Source organism: Penicillium canescens, assembly GCF_028828765.1.
Source record: "Penicillium canescens strain IBT 15451 chromosome Unknown utg000007l_segment0_segment0, whole genome shotgun sequence".
NCBI classification, from domain to species: Eukaryota; Fungi; Ascomycota; class Eurotiomycetes; order Eurotiales; family Aspergillaceae; genus Penicillium; species Penicillium canescens.
The window spans coordinates 1,838,406-1,857,067 of record NW_026703969.1 but is presented as its reverse complement, the minus strand read 5'-3'; the positions used below and the strand labels follow the sequence as shown (position 1 = coordinate 1,857,067).

The window sequence follows — 18,662 nt, the reverse complement described above, 5'->3', positions numbered from 1 at the left end:
TACAGTTTTGACCTTGAGAATAGTATGGATAGATTCGCTAGTTCGCAGTTCATTTATATGTTCATTTTACTCAGCATGTTTACACACAAAAGTAAGGCGCAATTTAGATTCGAAGTTTGGAACTGGCGGACTTGGCATTTCTTTTGGTGTTGGTGACACGCGGATAATTGTTGGATAATCCGAAGATAGTCGGCGGATTATCGGCGGATTATCCTCAATTATCGTCTGAGTCTCCACATCCGCTTAATACATACCCAATAGGCATCGAGTATTATCGTGAGCACGTCGACATCGCGGGCGCACACGTTTGCCTACGCACCAATTTTTCTGCTAAATTCCTGGTATACTCGATCGTTCTATACTTGGTACCTGGTCTTCTGCTCGTCATGTCTTATTCCCAAGTATCAAGGAGCCAATATGAGGCATCTCGGTACGCCAACTCATTCATTGATTCAGACTTTCCACAGTCAGATGAATCCTCAGACGCTCTAAGCAGTCAAAGCATAGCGCAATCGACTCCTGTCTCAGACACTCCCCCTCCCCCTCGATATCCTCGTGCCCCCGACTTACTACAGCGCGTCGGCAAACTCTTTCAACCATCTTATATTCTCTACAACTGCGACAAAACCGATCCAATGATGGAGACGTCTCGGATACAGTTTGTGAAATGGTGGCTAATGACTGAGTTTGGCAGCAAGAAAGAACTGCAGAAATCTATTAGATGGGATACTATACACAAAAAGTCTGATGTTTGGAGCTCATTTGATCAGGTTGCAAATGCGCGGACTGGCGAGCCTAAGGTTATGTGCAACCGCTGTCAAAGTGTGGTTGTTCACCCAAGGTTCAATCGTTCTGGTCCCTCTCCCATGAAGAACCATCTTAATAGTGCGTACTGCAATCAGCCGCGGAAGACTACAAAGCAAAGCATAGACCAGCTTCTCCGAGAGATGGTAAGTCTATCCTAGATCTAATCTATATTATACACTAATTTTCCTTATCTCTACCTAGCCGCGTCAATCAACAAGCACAGAATTCAGCCAGATAACCCTCCAGAAGAAGATCCTCAAGTTTATCACGACCACCCGTCTCCCATTCCGCACTGTTGAGCACCCAGAGTTCAAAGAGCTTCTGAAATACACCAGGCTCGCCAAATCAGAGCTCAATATCCCGTCCGCCCGCAGTTTGAAACGTCTTTTGGATAATGAAGTCCAGGAACAGCAACAGAGCGTGCTCAGTAAGCTTCCACCTGGAAGCTCTCTCTCTATTGCACTTGATTGCTGGACCTCTCCGTTTGGACAGGCATTTATGGCAATCACTGGATACTTCCTCGACCAGGACTGGAATTACTGTGAAGTTCTTCTTGGATTTGAGCATATCCAGGGATCACATACTGGGACTCAGCTAAGTGAGACTGTTATCCGAATCTTTCAAGAGCATGATATTACCGAACGAGTATTATCAATCACAACTGATAATGCATCAAATAACAACACAATGATTCAAGGCATTCAAGAGATGGTTCAGTCCCAGGCTCTTCACAATACCTCTGTTTTCCGAGTACCATGCATTGTGCACGTTATACAACTTAGCCTAAAAGACCTCCTTGGAAAGATCAAAGCGAACCCAAAGAATGCAGAGGCCGAGTCAGAGTGGTCAGATGAACGTACGAAGTCGCTACAGTCCGCTCCGGGTCACGCTTCAGGGAATATCGTGGCTACTTTGAAGAAGGTAAACGTATCATGTTATATTCCGAGGACATAATTGCTAAAATACTATAGATTCGAGAGCTCGCTGTATTCATTACCGCCAGTCCTCAGCGCCGAGAGGCTTTCCGGGCGCTTCAAACAACAGAGCCCAAGCTTCTACCGATTCAAGATGTTCGTACACGCTGGAATTCTACTTTCTTAATGCTCGAACGTGCCAAGAAACTACAGCGAGTCTTCAACCAGTACTGTTCAACCCACCAATACGTTCAGTTTCAGCTCGGTCAAGATGAATGGCGCCAAGTGGAGTATCTCCTTTTGGTCACAAAGCCTTTCTTTCATTACACCAAGATCTTATCCAAGACTCAAGATGTTACTGTTCATTCGGTCTTCAGCATCTATAAGGAGCTCTTTAGCCATCTTGATGATGTTGCAGAGTTACTAGAACGCAAGACTGTCCCTTGGAAAAAGAGAATGCTTCAGGCACTACAGGCAGCGAAACAGAAACTCTCAAAGTACTACAGAGCGACCGACAGTGAATCATTTGGCAAAGTTTATGCAATTGCAACTATTCTGTGTCCATCGAAGAAGCTTCGGTTCTTTGAAGGCGATGATTGGAAAGAGAAAAACGAGAAGGGAGAAGATATTCATTGGATGGAGATCTATCGGGATAAACTAAAGAAGGAATTTGACCAATATCAACAACGCATTACCCGCCACAAGGAGCCCTCTCAAGTCCAATTCTCTCAAGAAGTGGACGAAGAGGAGCTTGATCTTATGATGGATTTGCACGCTACTTTACAAAGTGGAATTGACCGACCGGAGGATGAGATCACACGATATCTTGCACAGGGTTCGTATACTTCCCTGCTTTATTAGACGGCTTTCCAGCTAATTTATCCAATAGGTCTTACCAAAGGAAAGCCAAGGGTGTTCTGGAAGGAGCATGAGCATGAATATCCAGTGCTTGCAGCGATGGCACGGGATAATCTGGCAACACCTGCTAGTGGCGCTGGTGTTGAGCGGCTCTTCAATTGTGCTCGTGATGTCTGTCACTATCGCCGGGGGCAGCTTAAACCAGAAACAATCAGGTCTCTAATGCTTCATTTGTTCGCATCGAAGTTCGAGCTTCAACAAACCGAGCTCGAGATGATCAAGGAGTATCTCTCTAGTGGAGAGGCTGCCATACTCGATCAGACATGGAAGCCAACTCCGTCGCTTAACGATATCGAGCCAATAAGTGAAAACGAAGAAGATAGTAACCAAGCGGAGGATGGATCGGATGATTCAGAAAATGATTTGGGAGATAATCATACAGTTGAGCAGGCGACTCCTACACCGGTTACAGCCCAGGGCAAGCAACCACGGCGCAAGCGGCCTCATAGTGCCGTTGAGCCTCAGGATGATGGTGATAATGACCTCCCGGTTCCTGAAATGCCAACTGAAGGGTCCACGCAGGGGAGATCAGGGAGGATTCGGAAGAAGCCAAAGCAGCCAGATGGATTTGAATTTGATAACCTGTAATATAATCTTGAATAATTGGATGCTGTTGCAATAAAGCGAGACAAAGTAGGTTAATTTGGAGAAAATATCGTAGGCCACTCATTCGCGTGACAAATATACAATCAATTACACATTGAATACTCCAAAAAATACCGGGGAAAATGCATAATTTATGCAAACTCGTTCGGGTCACGAGTCTTAGCATGTTTGCAATATTTGTTATCGTACGATAATCCGCGGATATCCGCAAATGAAAATATAATTATCGTATCGTATCGTTGCGGATAATTCGATAATGAATTTATATCGTTATCCGCAATTTACGGATACGATAATCGATTATCTGCCGATAATTTGGATAGTGCCGCAGCCTAAGTCTGACCAGCGAGCACACTGTTAAATTATGAGCTATTAAGAACCCTAAACACGACCTCAACCAGCCTCATCAATGAGCAAGACAAGTTAGACCTCGCCATGACCCGGACCGTGGGTCCCTTCTCGCGACCCTTGACCCGCCCCTCCGGAGGGGAGGGTCGTAGGCTGACGACCCTCACCGCACCTGAGGGTCATAAAATCTTTGGAGGGTCACCCGCCAAGTTACCCTCACGACCCGCATATGCATAAATTCTTCACACCTTCCCTGATTAGGATGGATAAATTTGCTGACAGATAGCAACAAATTACTGTTTCTTATACCTGTTTCGTCTGTCACACACTTAATTCATCTTTTTCTATCCGACCCCTGTGTATTTTTATGAAATATGTCTTCAGGTCTTCTTGCTTGGTAATACTCAATTGACAGATTCTCAGGTCTAAGGGAGACCGTTGTGGTATGTATTGTAAAGAATTGGAGAGATTGGCAAATCACGATGTGGAAATATATATTTTGAGTGCAGAACGTAGTCGCACCGCAATCCAGAGACGGCTAACATTTTTCTGGATATAACCTAAAACCACTGGAAATCCTGACTTCATTGTATTTGATATATTGTATTCACTCTCTAAACACTTATGCTACGCTAAAATTAAGCAGAATATGTCGATTAAGTTCAATTATGTGACTCCAGAGTTCTAGGGTCCTAAGGGCGACCCTCACGACCCTCAGGGTGACCCTCACGACCCTCAAAGTGACCCTCATAACCCTCAGGGTGACCCTCATAATCCTTGTTCTAGCCAATTAGTATCGGTAGTATCAAATATGATATATCACCTTTTCTCCTTTGTTTGCGAAGTAGACCCTTGTCTACAAGACTCAACTACCCCTGAGTTCTTTACTGAATAGCACAAGAGATCGAGGTAAGACTTTTCTTCTCCTAACCATCTTCATAATGTCCCAGTTCTCTGATAACTTTTCATCTGCTTATGGGGGTCCTCCCTCGGATTTTCTTGAATATATTGCTAATGATAGTTCAAATCAGCTTTACTCCTCTATCCCATCTGGAAGTCAAACTACCTCCCTTCCCTCGTCTCTACATCGAGCGGCACCTGATTGTCTTCCACGGATTTGCCCCGATCGGATCAGATCGTACATCTTATACTCACCGGAAATGGGTAGCGAATTCGTGCAGTGGTGGCTTCATACCGATTTTGGCCAAAAGAAACAGATATCTTGGGATACAAAACGAGCTGCCCAGTGCTGGAAAAACTTTGACCAAGTCGCGTTTGAAAAAGATGGAAAGCCTGGGGTTATGTGCCATCAATGTCGGAAGGTGCTTGATCACCCTGGCTGGGCTCATTCAGGGACGACCTCAATGAATAAGCACTATAATGGGGTAAATTGCCGAAAAGCTGCCTCAGCTGCAGGGAAGAAACCAAATATCAAGCTTGCATTAGAGCATGCGGTATAGATAAGACCTAACTCTAACCGTGACGATCCTAAATCTGACCTCGACGTTTAGGCGCAGAATGCGACGGTACGAAGATTCGATGAGCGAGTTTGGCAGCAGAAGCTTGCTAAGCTTCTTGCTGTATCGCATCTCCCCTTTCTGTTTCTCGAGCACACCGAGTTCCGTGATCTTATCTCCTACGCCCGGCTTGCACCGTCAATGCCGGAAATTCCTTCTGCTAAGGTTATGCGCCGGCAGCTTCGAGACCTAGTCCGTGAGAACCAAAAGAGTATCCTTCAGAGACTCCCTTCTGGTGCGAAGCTATCACTTGCTCTAGATTGCTGGACATCGCCATTTAAGCAGGCATTTATAGCGATTACGGGATACTTTCTTGACGAAGACTGGGAGTACAATGAGATACTACTCAGATTCGAACACTTACATGGATCTCATTCAGGTGCAAATCTGAGTGAAGTGCTCTTCAAGCTGCTACAGGAGTATCAGATCACAGATAGAGTGCTTACGGTAACCACCGACAACGCTTCAAATAACGTTACCCTTATGGCAAGTGTCCACGACGCGATTGAGTCACTACAATCCGTCAACGATGTCGTTATTATTCGGATACCGTGTATTGCACATGTGATCCAGTTAAGCCTTAAAGACCTCCTTGGGAAGATGAAGGCTGCTCCAAAGAATGATGTAGCTGAACAGGCATGGTCTGATGACCGGGTGGATAGTCTTCGTGCAAGACAGCAGAAACGCGAGATCGTGGACACTCTAAATAAGGTGAGATATCGTAACTTTTCTACCATTCATTATCCTAATCTGTCTCTTAGGTTCGAAGCCTTGCGATCTATATCAACGCGAGTCCGCAGCGCCGAGAGTCATTCTACAACTTACAAACTAAGGAGCCAAAGCTCGTGCCAATTCAGGATGTTGCTACTCGATGGAACTCCACGTTCTTAATGCTTGTCCGCGCAAAGAAACTCCAGCAAACCTTCGATGCTTTCTGTACACAGTACGACCAAGAACATTTTGCCCTAAGTCAGGAGCAGTGGCGACAAGTGGACTATCTTATCTGCATCCTTCAGCCTTTTCACCGATTCACAACTCTTCTTTCAAAGTCGAAGGACGTCACTATCCACCGGGTCTTTAAGGTCTACAATAAGCTATTTGATCACATAGAAAAGTCGATTAGACGGCTTAGACGGAAGAGGGTCGCTTGGAAGCAAGTAATGCTTATGTCACTCGAAGCGGCAAAAAGCAAGCTCTCAGTCTACTATAAAGACACTGATAATATGGATGGCGATCTCTATGCCATTGGCACAATCCTTTCTCCGCAGGATAAACTTCAGTTTTTCTCAACCGCCGACTGGGACCCAGAGGAAGGCGGAATTGATTACCGAGCAACCTATCGCCAGAGCCTTGAGTCCTCTCTCGAAAAGTACTCTGAGAACCTTGCGCGGGAGCAGCTGACATTAGGTGCTCCTCTAATGATTCCAGAAACGGATGAATTTGATTTAGCATGTGTTCGAGACGAGTCGCAGCAATCGCAGATTCCACAGCGAGTTCAATCTGACGAGCTGACAAGGTATCTTGATAGTAGTAAGTTTCTCTTAATTTCGACAGAATTTATTACTTATTTCTCTTTCAGACACAGTACCAAATGCTCAGCCTCGAACTTGGTGGAAATATCACCAAGATGAATTCCCGAGAATGGCGAGGCTTGCACGGGATATTCTTTCGATTCCAGCTAGTGGTGCAGGAGTAGAACGGCTTTTCAACTCTGCGCGAGATATTTGTCATTATCGGCGGGGCTCTCTACAGCCTCAAACAATCTCGGATCTTATGATGTATATGTGCACGTCGCGTTTCGAGATTCTTGAAGAGGAGCGAATAATGCTGTCTGAATATCTTTCAGCCCAGGAGATACAGGCTGCAAAGGAAGAGAGAACACAGCAACATATCACCGTTGATCCAATCAGTGATGATGAAGAGGATGAGGGGCCTTCTACAGAGTTTCAAGCAACTTCGCCTGGCCAAGCAGCTTCACAAGGCCTATCTACAAACGCACTTGGCAAAAGACGCTTAAGCAGTATAGCCAAGGATACAGGAGGTGACCAGGAAGATGATAGTGAAGTGACATGCCTGCCAGAGATACAGCACCGAGTATCTGGTAGAGTTCGCAAGCGTTCAAGGTTGCTTGATGGATATGAAATATTGGATATATAGTTAATTCGTTCAATTCATCTATTCAGTTCATCCTTTCAATCTATCTGTTTAATGCATTCAAAGTGATCAAAGGTAGCAAAGTAAGCCTAGAACTGCTGTAAGTGAGATACTCAAAAATAGAGCTAAAACCTACATAATTTGTGCACCGCGCGACATGCTGGTGTTTGCATTGTTTTACGACCCTGAGGGTCGGGTCGTGGCCCTGAGAGTCGGGGGGCACTTTCAACGACCCTCCCCTCATGGAGGGTCAGGGTCGGGACTCACTACCCAGGACCCTCCGAGGTCCGGGTCGTGGTCCGGGTCGTCAGGGTGACCCGCGGGTCGTGGCGAGGTCTAAAGACAAGCTACCTCTCCGTTGCTTAATTTTAGCAACTTATCCCTGAAACACCACTCCGCCTTTTGACAAGGACGCAAATTTACATTTGCCGGTGTTTGCTCTCCTTTGTCGCTGCGTGTTCATTGCCACATCACGTGGTGACTCGATACCGCCAGTAATTAACCAGAGACCACGTAATCCGTAAGCAAGGTAGATGAACGAAGAGTGCCAGGTAATAACCATCGCGCCATAACTGGATGTTGAAATAAACATCTTTGCGGAAAAGATGATCAGATTGGATTTCAAACGCTCTTACAACACTGAAATCACCAACGACCGTCTCTATCATCCTAAGCACTAACGTTATCTGTTAGAATCAATGCCATTATGTTCAAGTTAACCTGTTGGTTTGCTCCTATATAGGGCCCTTGTTCTCTCAGAGATCGATGCTGCGAGCTCTCTAACATCCCCCTAAATCTTGCAAACTCTCCCTCACCATGGGTATCCAACGCAGTGGTCAGACATCTCAGGTCGATTTCTTCGACACCGCGGACCAACTGGTTCAGGAATATGGACAGCTCCAGGTTCTGGATGACCTGATCCGTTTGCGAGCGGCCGATCTTGTCCAACACCCGATTCTTGCCTATCCCCGATCAGCGAGCCATGCCGCGTCCTATGACTACTATAGCGGTCAAGACTTGAATACCATGATCAACCAAGCGGCGACGATGCTTATGGACCTTGGCTTTCAGACGGTAGGTCTGCCGATGCCGTCCGGCCTCACACATTCTGACAGCTCTTCTCAGCCAAGACGAAACAAATCGGTTGTCGCGCCTCTATTTCGGCGAACTAAGGCGATGACGACCCCGTAAGCAATTAAGTCAGCTGGCTTGACATTCTATTGTCTAGTGTGGACAGCCCTTTGATAAGCTGATGAGAGCTTATCTCGGCGATTTGCTGTGTCTTTCCAGCCCTCCACCATCGGCCACACAGGCCATAGCAAGAATGAACTTAATGAAAATAAATGCTTCAAAAAGCTTTTGGGGTAGATGTTTGGTGCGTGGAATGTCCTCAGGCTTAAACATTCAGTACCTGAATAATTATAACAGTGTATACAGAATACATACTGTCTTAAATGCCACGAAGATCGCCAGCGCCTGCGAAACTTGGCCTCTCTTAGGCGGTACTATCCAGTGCTTGACTTATTTCTGTACTGTCCGTAAGAGAATGTATGTAAGTCTTTACTCTTGGCCAACATTTCGGAGCGACTCGCTACTAATGGAGCTCCACAAAAGGTTTTATATTTTGAAATCAGGAGTATGAGCCTGGCCACTATATAACTCGTCAGGATATCCATCACCAAATATTTCACAGATCGGCCATTGAATGTGGGGAATCCAAGAGTGATCCAAGAGTTTGAGTATATCTCTTAAGACCGAGTGACCCCAATTCTTGAAAAAGCAATTTCCGCGGGCTAGATGAAGAAAAGCACAGTAGTGCGCGTGTATGACCAAAGCAAAAGGTCTCTGTAACTGAAGGTACTCAAGATACTGGGAAGGCACGCGTATAGCCCATCCAGCAGCCAAAGTCATGGAGTTTGGCTGGGCGAAAGCGTGCGCAGATAAGCTCCTCATAGCTGTAATCACTTGACTGTATGTTGCAGTACCATTGTCGTCTTCGTTATACTCTGTATTCAAGTAGTCAAGGTGATCAAGAGACTGCTGAACATGATCGGGGACAGCAACAGTTGGTTCACCAGGGTTGAAAAGTGGCGCGAAGTTGCTTTGCTGTAGGTAGGAGTGCGCTTGTCCTGTTATTTGCTGTACACCGCGGCATAGAATAAACACATTGTTGAGAGCGTCAAGGCCTGGTTGAACGTCATCCACATCAGTCAGAACAGAGCCGAAAGCATAGACCACTGCTAAAGCAGATAGGCCCATCATGAATTTGGCCTTTTCTGGAGTCATTTCCGTCAAATTATGTCGGAGCGCGTACAAAGCCTCGCCTTTATACGCTGTGGCGAGACCAAACCAGAATGATTGTTCTGAAGCGGGCTCAGAGAGGGCAAGGTGCAGCGCAGAAACAGCCAGAATACCATGCATTAGTGAGGGTGATTCCAAAGCCTCATCAACTAAGAACACCTGCCAGACAATTCGCGTGTCCGCATCGCGGGAAAAAAGTAACACGTATTCTTCTGCCAATTCACCAAGAGACGTAGCTGGGTTATGTCTAGCGGTGGTGGTGCAGGGTGGCTAATAGGCCGGGTGCGGTCGCATCTATCGAGCAAAGAGAAAGGAGCATCGCTAGGCGGGGATGAAGTTTGCTCGACATCTTTTAAAGGTGGCTGTTTGCGTTTCCGAGTCCTAGTACGAGGCTTCTTTTCGCTAGCCCACAGATATGACGCCGCGCTCACGTAGTTGCAGTCCTCCTCACGCTGTTTGCAATTGGAGCATACTGGTCTTACTTCATCGCACTGGCTCATACATTAGTGATCGCAGGCTTGAAGGTCCACCGGAGATTAAACAGACCTTAACTCTCCTCTGTTTGCAAGCCGTACAACCGTGTCTTGACTTCTTGTGGGACCGGCGAATGGGCATTGCGCGAAGGTTTCTTGTCCTCACATTACAACCTCGTGTTTTTGTCTGCAAGACTCTTATAGAAATTCGTCACTCAATCAAGACAAAACGCTTAAAGATATCACGTGGTATGCCTAGGCAACCTTGTTTTCTCTTCAGTTATTCCTGGAGCAGCAAATTGAAACGCCAAGAGCTGACGTTGGAGATGAACGTCTCTGTCGGAATTGTGGATCTATGTAATTAAGATAATCCGGATTTGTCATCCTGGATATTAGTCAGCGCACGGCATTTTGCGTGTGCTGGGAAGGTAGAAAATGGGACAGACTGTTACACGGTCGAGAACACACCATTGGTTGACGACAATACGTCTGGTTACGTGATCAGAGAGTCTCGAGTAGTCACGTGCAGACCTGATTTGGAGCCCAGACTACGGACCAGGTCACACCAACTCAATCGGTTCCCTTGACCCATGGGAACCAGGTTCGGCTTTAAAATGTGAGCTGTGTGAGTGAAATCAGTATTAGCATCTCTTAGAATTCATCATGACATGCCTATTGCCAGTTAAGCTCACACCAACAGCACGCTTGCCTTCTGCTCGTGAGACAAGGTCAAGAAATTGTTTTGGTTCGTTCGAGAGTCTTGGGCGTTCGGTGTTGCTGAAGACGGTTAGACGGGCCCGCTCGCCAAGGCTCTACAGGCCCAAATAGGAAGTACGGGCAGCATCATGATTTCGTCTTCTAAATGCATCCGACGAGTTGAAATAGATACACGGTGGTTGTCCTTGAAGCTAAATTCAATGTTAGAAACTGCATTGTCAGATATCGAAAATTCGAGCACTAACATGAAGTCCGGTTGCGCGGGCGACCCGGTTGCGCGAGCGACCCCACCAAAAATACACTTCAATAATGATGCATCTTCTTTGACCACAAAAACAATGCCCTCCCAACGCTCTGATAAGAAAAAAAGTTAATAGAGCAGGAGGGTCGCCTTTCATTAGCTATACAAGCTATTAAAAATGGCAAGTATCCCTCTGCTGCCGCTGCTGCGCGATCTTTTAAGATACCTGTCTCAACTTTGAAGGCCCGGATCAATGGGCGCGAATCTGCTACTGAAAAGCGACACAATCGCTTCATTTTTACCGAAATTGAGGAGGGATCGATTGAAAAATGGCTACTGGATATGGATTCCAGAGGGGCAGCTCTTACTTTGCCTATGTTGCGAGATATGGCCAATCTTCTACTGTATGCCCGAAAAACTACACCCTCTACTGTGGGTAATCATTGCCTGCTGAATTTATCAAACGACGCCCAAATCTCTCTACTCGCCTCTCTCGCAAATACGATTATCAGAGAGCTCTTTCAGAAGACCCTCGAATTATTGAACCATGGTTTGATTTGGTTCAAAGGACGATTGAAAAGTGGGGTATCGCTTCAGACGATATCTTCAACTTTGATGAGTCTGGTTTTGCCATGGGTATTGGTGCAACACAAAAGATTATCACTTCAGCAGAATACCATGGAAAAAGAGCTCTTTTACAAGCCGGAAATCGTGAGTGGGTGACTTCGATTGAGTGTATTAGAGCTTCTGGAAGTGTTCTCCCGCCGCTCTTTGTCTTCAAAGGAAAACAGTTCCCAGAGCATTTACGACCCTATCTCCTTTCAAATCAAAAAGGAGCTCGTCTAACCATGAGCTTAAATGGTTGGACTACCAATACAATTGGTTTATGGTGGTTAAAATATCATTTTATCCCAAATATTGGGACAAGAGTGGGAAAATACTGCTTACTGGTCCTTGATGGTCATGGGAGTCATTTAACCCCTGAATTTGACCAAGTCTGTGAAGAAAACCAAATCATCGCAATCTGTATGCCTCCGCATGCTTCTCATCTTTTACAGCCTTTGGACGTGGGTTGTTTCTCGGTTTTGAAGAGGCTTTACGGAGGGGCGGTCTCAACTTTGATGCGAAACGGAGTTAACTCCATTGACAAGGAAGATTTCCTTGAACTGATCGCAGATGCGAGAATGGGTGCTTTTAAGACTTCCACTATAAAGAATAGCTTTTTGGCTACTGGATTAGCACCATTCGATGCTAATAAGGTCATGGAAAAGCTAAATGTGCACCTGGATTCCCTCCTCCTCTGGAGATCCTTTCTCAGCGACCAGTCTCTTCCGGTAGCGATAGTGATCCAGATACCCTTTGGACCCTTTCAAAGTTTACAAAATCGCAATCTCGGATCAAAAAAAGTCTACAATCTTCTTCTTCAATCCTTTCTTCACCAACAAAAAGGGAGATCAATAAGACTTACGAGATGACTATAAAAGTGGTCCACCACCACATTTTTCTCCAGAATCGCTGTACTCAATTGGAGGCTACCAACAAGAAACAGACCAAAAAGCGAGGGACCAAACACAAGTTTAGTACCCAGAAAGGCATCTTTGGGGGTCTAGAGGGTGGTGAGGATGATGTGGTTGTTGGGGATGAAGATAGAAGCAAAGATATATCTTTACCAGAGGTGCCTGCAAAACCGGTTACGGAACCTAGTCTACCTTCTATGCTCTTGGTTCGGCGGCAGGTGACATGTTCTGGCTGTGGAATAAAAGGTCATACATATTCTAAATGCCCTACACGTGTTCAATAGCCAAACTTATGTTTTTTGGTGGTTTTAATAGTGGTTAAAAATTGAAGGTTTTTCAAGGTTTGGTGGGGTCGCTCGCGCAACCGGGTCGCCCGCGCAATCGGACTTCACGTTAAGGAAGTACGTATTACATAAGATTGGTGTTGGTAAAGATAACGTGTTTGCCAAGCGAGCCGCCACCCCATCCAAAAACGCGTCAATTTACGGAGGTTAATAGGGATCACGAGTGCAATAACCCAGAATCCAATATAATTGGGCAATCTGTATACCGCCTCCTTTTCCGCCCGTATTTTATATCCTGTTCGCCCTACCTTAATTAGGTTAGCCACTATGGCGAGGAACAGACTTACAGTGACTGGACATAAGTTTCTACACTGTCTGGCCCCATCCCCTGATTATATAATATACTGCCAGTCAAAAACCTCCATGAATTCATACTATGGAATCTAATACGGTGTATACCGCCTCTGGCTCCCAATAATAGCTTCCATCCGCTGCGGAATCGTCTCAAGGAAATGCTCCCATCCTAGGTTTGCGTCGCTTACTATTTTTAGCATGGTTCTATACTACGCGCTTTAGGTAGGCGGTATAAATCAATAGAGACGGTGAGCTGGCCGGGGTGTAGAAACTTATGTCCAGTCACTGTAGTTCTAGGTCGGAATAACGTAATCCACGGGCGAGTGAAACACACGGGCGTGTGAAATATCCCAAAACTCCATACTAAATGCGATAAATAACAACTTCATATCTCCAAAAATATAGCTCTTTCGGATAGCATAAAAAGCTCGTATAACCTAAATAGCATTTGTGACCTAGTGGTGCAGCATAGAAAGTTTAAGAAATAGGAGATATATATATATTGATGTCTCAATATCAAAACTACGCTGTATTTTATGGTAAAGTGTCGAAATAATGGTCTGACTAGCTCAAAATCTAGATATATTATTGCTCTTGCTTGGAAAACTGTTGTTTCAAATTTTAACAAGAATAAACCGCTAGTGGTTGAGATATAGAGGAATCAAAATATGGCATTCAATATGGTATTTTGCGGTGTTTCACTCGCCCGTAGATTACGTTACTAAATCTCCGACTCAGTAGTTACGCTAGTGTAGTGTGTATATAAGACCGTATGACCAGGTAGCCGGCAATCCTTTCTATTGATTTTAACACAGTATAATTCCTACTATTTTGGGCTCGTATGAATAACCTCTATTTTTACCATGCCACGCCCTCCAATTAACCTAGAGTCTTATAGGGAGGAGATTACTCTCTTATATTCTCAGAATACACCTATTGCCAATATCCAGACCATCATACAAAGCTACGGCGTCAATATCTCACTTCGCACGCTCAAAACTCGCCTTTCTTCCTGGGGCCTGCGACGCGAACTACCCAGCCAAAATGAAGCTTTGCACGCTCGCCTTCTCACGCTAGTTACCGAAGCCGGTTTATCTCCTAAAGAGACACTCGAAGTGCTACAAAAGGAGGGATTCCAGGTCTCTGAACCTACACTTAAAAGGTTACGAAAACAGCTTGGAATTCAGCTTCGTACAGACTGCCCGCTTCAGAGGCAGCAGCAGCGGCTCGAAATCGAGGTTATCTTGACCGAGGAGCTTGGGATTGGCGATGCCGAAGGTTATGGGCGTCGCGTTCTCTATCACCACCTTCGCCGTCATGGTTTTCTTTTCCCACAGCACCGAGTATTCGAAGTCTACCGCTCCCTTCGCCCTGACTCACTCCTCCGCCGATCATACGATCTCCAGCGCTCCCGCGGCGAGTATTGGTGCCCTGGGCCGAATTTCGTGTGGCATGTGGATGGTTATATGAAGCTAGCGCAGTTCGGAGTTGAGGTTTATGCCGCTATTGATGGGTACTCTCGGTATATTCTCTGGATATACGTGGGAATTAGTTCTCGTACAGCAGTGAGCGTTCTCTCTCAGTTTCTTGACACCATCGCCGACCTCTGCTACCAACCGGAGATTATTCGGTCTGACCTCGGCTCGGAGACATCCCTAATTGGGGATGCACAATGGGCGCTGCGGCAGGTTTTCGATCCAGAGGCTGCCCATGGAGACTGTTTCTGGCTAGGACGAAGCACAGATAACCAGAGAATAGAGGCTTGGTGGGCGCAGTTATCTAAGTCATGTACTTTCCTCTATTACCAGTATTTCCGGGAGCTCCAGGAACAAGGTAAGTTATCCTGCCCACTATCCGCTGCTGCCGCTAATCCTCTATAGGTCTCTTCTCCGGCTCTATCCCTGAGCAAGTCGCCCTTCTTGCGGTCTATATGCCTACACTCCGCCGGGTTATTAGCGAGTACGCTAAGACCTGGAATATTCATAATATCCGAAAGCAAAAGTCACGGCCGAACGCTGTTACCGGGAAGCCCTTTATGAATTATTTTAATGCATCTAAGCCCGATTACCAGCGTGCAGTTGATCCTATGCTGCTTCGCGAGCTACAGGAGGACGTCCGGGACTGGGATAAAGATGAATATTTACCCCTTGACGTCCTGGCTTGGTGCCACCAGCAGCTTCAGGAGATTGGAGCCGAGCTTTATGGGCCTGGGAATGACTTCAATCCTGAGGACCCCCGTCTCGTGCGCCAGTGGAAGTTAGTCATCCTTACCGTGCAGAATATCTCGAACTCCGCCGCCGTGCCCTTCTCCATGACCAATTGGATGAGTATCCAGTGCTCCGCCTCACTACAAAACCCCTCGGCGCGTGGGATTGGGAGCCTGGAGAGGCACAGGAAAGCTAATTTTCAGCGCCGCTATACAGCATCTCGGCCCAATATCCAAACACAGGCCGATCAGCGAGTGCCATAGCGCTCTTAGGATTTTAGGATAGCCAATTAGTATCTAGGAAGAAGGGGATCGACGGAGGTAATTCGATATATAAACTTTCTTACGTATATATGTCTCAACGCCAAAACACGAGGTTATCACGGCGCTATACTTCCGGCTCTATCCGGATTACCATACGAAACTAATAGGGGAAGGCGCCGACGCTAAATAAGCCTATCCGTGGATTCGTTGTGGTAAGATATCCATGCCTCAGTTCGTCATAAAGTCTTAACTGAGTACTAATTTTACTAGGGGATTTCGTTCTGTTCCAAGCTGACTCGGCTCCCTCCTATGTTCACATTATTTTTGTACCTGATATTCTTCCTCGAAAAACATCCTATTTGTGTTTTTATGGCGCACTACCGCGATACTCAGTCCCACGATACTGGGGAAGATGTTTTTACTTATCCTCCTGTCTCCACTGCCCAGATTACTTCCCCTACGTATAGCACGAGAACTCCTATACAGAATTTATCCTCTTCGGCTAGGGCGACCCTTTACGAGAGAAGCCTAATTACCCCTGAACCACGCTTCCAGGCCTTATCGGGGACGACAAATGAGATCCGGCAGCGCCAGATCCAACAGCGATCGATTCAGCGCCAATTTATTGGTGGGAGAAGCTCCGGAGGTGGCCGCCTCGGCCGAGGGCGACTTCAAGTCCCTACAGCGCCAGCGACAGTCTCATTAATCGTCCACTGCTATCTCTATTGGTGCTTAGCATCGGGAAAGCCAGATAGGCTTGAAAAGCTAAGTATGGAGAGATCCCGCAGCTAAGAGAGATATACTAACTTGTCTCGTTATGAGTAGCTACAGTTACTCCAATCCTTACGCCGGGTACTATTAGTAGCTTCGTCGATTTCATCGAAAACGAGCTTCTAGTAGAGCTCGACCCTGAGGATTACACACGTGAGGAGGGAGATACATTTCGATTTGCAACTGCAGTTAAAAATAAAAAGGAGCCTTGGTTCCTAGGCATGCGGGAAGATCATGAACAGCTTCCTCACAGACTTCTGTACGAAATTTACCAAGATCAAGGATAGTTATGAGGTCTTCCTGATTATCAAGAGGAAAAGACCGGAACCGGTGACGATAAAGCTTGAAGCTGAAGCTCCTGTGGCAGCAGGAGCTCCAGCGCCATCTCCTCCGCCGTCAGAGGCATCTATCCCATCATCTCTCCCATCACTAGGAGCAATTATCAGGTCATTATCACCGCAGAGAGCTGTGGAGGCCACTCCGCCACCAGCACCACCGGCACCGCTGCCGCAGCGGCGAAAGCGAGCTCGTGTGCCGCCAGGGATCTCTCCACCACGTACCCGGCGGAGATACCAGCTGCGAGAGTCGGATATGGAGAGAATGACTGAGTCAGGGCCTGTTTCGGAGATCTGGAGGGCAAGCAGGGGGTAATTAGCATAAGACAGAGATGGCGGAGTGGAAGGACTTGGAGAGTATATGTCATTTCGCGTTATTTTTCGATTTTGAGACTCAATCAACTTCAATTTGCGTGTCTTGACTAGTCAGAAAGAGGAGACAGGTGCTTGTTTAGCGAAAACATGTTATTTGGAAGAATTCAGCTTGTTTTAGTGCCTTATAGGCAGGGAAGGGTAGGAAGACGAGTTGGCCGACGTTAGGTCTATTTGTGAGCGCTGGATAGACTAAAGCCTAATTGGGCATAGACGACGTTACTTCGTATTACGCTAGGTTTAATAAGGCTAGACTGGTACCAGCATAACTATTCTCACTACCTCTAAGTCGGCCAAGCGGGAATTCTGCCCGACAAAAGCCACCATTTGTCATTCTTGCACTCGTGATCCCTATTAACCTCCGTAGGCTGGCGCCACGCGCACCAGGAGCCATAATGCAGATCGGCGCCACGGCGATCGGCAATTAAGCCACATCACCTCCTCTCGAGTGTTCTTCTGAATCTGTACCGTCGTTTTGTCTGTGCATCGCGGACGGAGAGATGACATTAGAAATTCAGTCACCATTTTGGGATGTGTGGTGTCCCTGTCCTCATCATGCTGCTGTTCAGATTTCTTGATCTTTGGCTTTGTACCAGCAACAGGCTGGTGACTCATCCTTGAAATTGTTTGCGCCATGAACTCTTTGAGTCCAGGTTCCTCGAATGCTGCCCTTTCCATAGCCATGGTAGGGCCAGGAAAAGTACGGCGTAGCCGTCCCGCTGTTGTCATAATGGCCTTATTGCGAGCTGATAACTCAAATGATTCGACATATATCGCGTCGCTATGCCATTACAAGAAGATGCCTGCGTTTTGCTCCCGAACGTAAATGGGGAGGAATCCGCCTACCACCTGGTTAGAAAGTTTCGCATTGATTCGCGCGTTGCAATACTTACCACAAATGGGTAGCTCTGTCAGAACCCTCATGAGCTGCTTTTCATCAACATCGCCGCGATGGCCATGCGCTTTTCTTAGGCGAGCTATCATCTCAGTAGCCTTACGCAGGATCGTAGTATCTGCGGTCGGAACGTAATCAGTGAAGCTCCGTAGCGCATCAACGACACTGTCGAGCAAAAGATGTTCATGTTGCGCATTGTAATCTTTTGCCTGGGGAAGCTTTGGTGGGAGAAATATGTGGTGGAACAGGTACAATGTGTCGTCTAAAGTCATCGTCTTAGAGAATGGAGCATGCGCCATAATGTAGAGGTTGACAGACGGTCGGTTGCTGTGGGATTTGGCTTAGTTTGTGCGGGAGCTTGTTTTGGGTCTAATACTAGCTGCGTTAGGTTGCGAAGATTCTAGGGACCGGCTTATGAATTAAGGAAAATGTTTCAATCAACAGGCCGACGCCCTTTATGCAAACTGTACTGCCTTCGATTTCCGCCTGCAATACAAGTTGCACGAGCAGAAAACTGATATACACACGATGTAAGGGCGCTTATCATCTTATCTTAGCCTCTACTATAGTTAGGTCGAATATACCAATTTGACATAATGTTAAAAGCAAATCTACCATTGTCGGCGTATTGTTCTCACCGCTGTTGTATCGACCATTGTCGATCTACG

At 46.4% G+C, this 18,662-nt stretch overlaps 4 protein-coding genes across 4 annotated transcripts; 2 read left to right on the top strand and 2 right to left on the bottom strand.

Moving 5' to 3' along the window:
* Window positions 1-386: 386 nt before the first annotated feature.
* N7446_010855 (uncharacterized protein) lies at window positions 387-3,227 on the top strand (the record flags this gene model as incomplete). Its single annotated transcript, XM_058519598.1, has 4 exons — window positions 387-950; window positions 1,009-1,728; window positions 1,779-2,556; window positions 2,611-3,227. The coding sequence occupies 4 exons, from the start codon at window positions 387-389 to the stop codon at window positions 3,225-3,227; spliced, it is 2,679 nt and encodes an 892-aa protein (XP_058368436.1).
* Window positions 3,228-8,080: 4,853 nt separating this feature from the next.
* N7446_010854 (uncharacterized protein) lies at window positions 8,081-8,455 on the top strand (the record flags this gene model as incomplete). Its single annotated transcript, XM_058519597.1, has 2 exons — window positions 8,081-8,338; window positions 8,390-8,455. 2 exons carry the CDS (start codon window positions 8,081-8,083, stop codon window positions 8,453-8,455), a joined length of 324 nt encoding a protein of 107 aa, XP_058368435.1.
* Window positions 8,456-8,881: 426 nt separating this feature from the next.
* N7446_010853 (Zn(II)2Cys6 transcription factor) lies at window positions 8,882-10,180 on the bottom strand (the record flags this gene model as incomplete). Its single annotated transcript, XM_058519596.1, has 3 exons — window positions 8,882-9,777; window positions 9,798-10,017; window positions 10,112-10,180. 3 exons carry the CDS (start codon window positions 10,178-10,180, stop codon window positions 8,882-8,884), a joined length of 1,185 nt encoding a protein of 394 aa, XP_058368434.1.
* Window positions 10,181-17,888: 7,708 nt separating this feature from the next.
* On the bottom strand, window positions 17,889-18,293 carry N7446_010852 (uncharacterized protein; the record flags this gene model as incomplete). The annotated part of the gene is made up of 2 exons (XM_058519595.1): window positions 17,889-17,941; window positions 17,993-18,293. 2 exons carry the CDS (start codon window positions 18,291-18,293, stop codon window positions 17,889-17,891), a joined length of 354 nt encoding a protein of 117 aa, XP_058368433.1.
* Window positions 18,294-18,662: the final 369 nt, after the last annotated feature.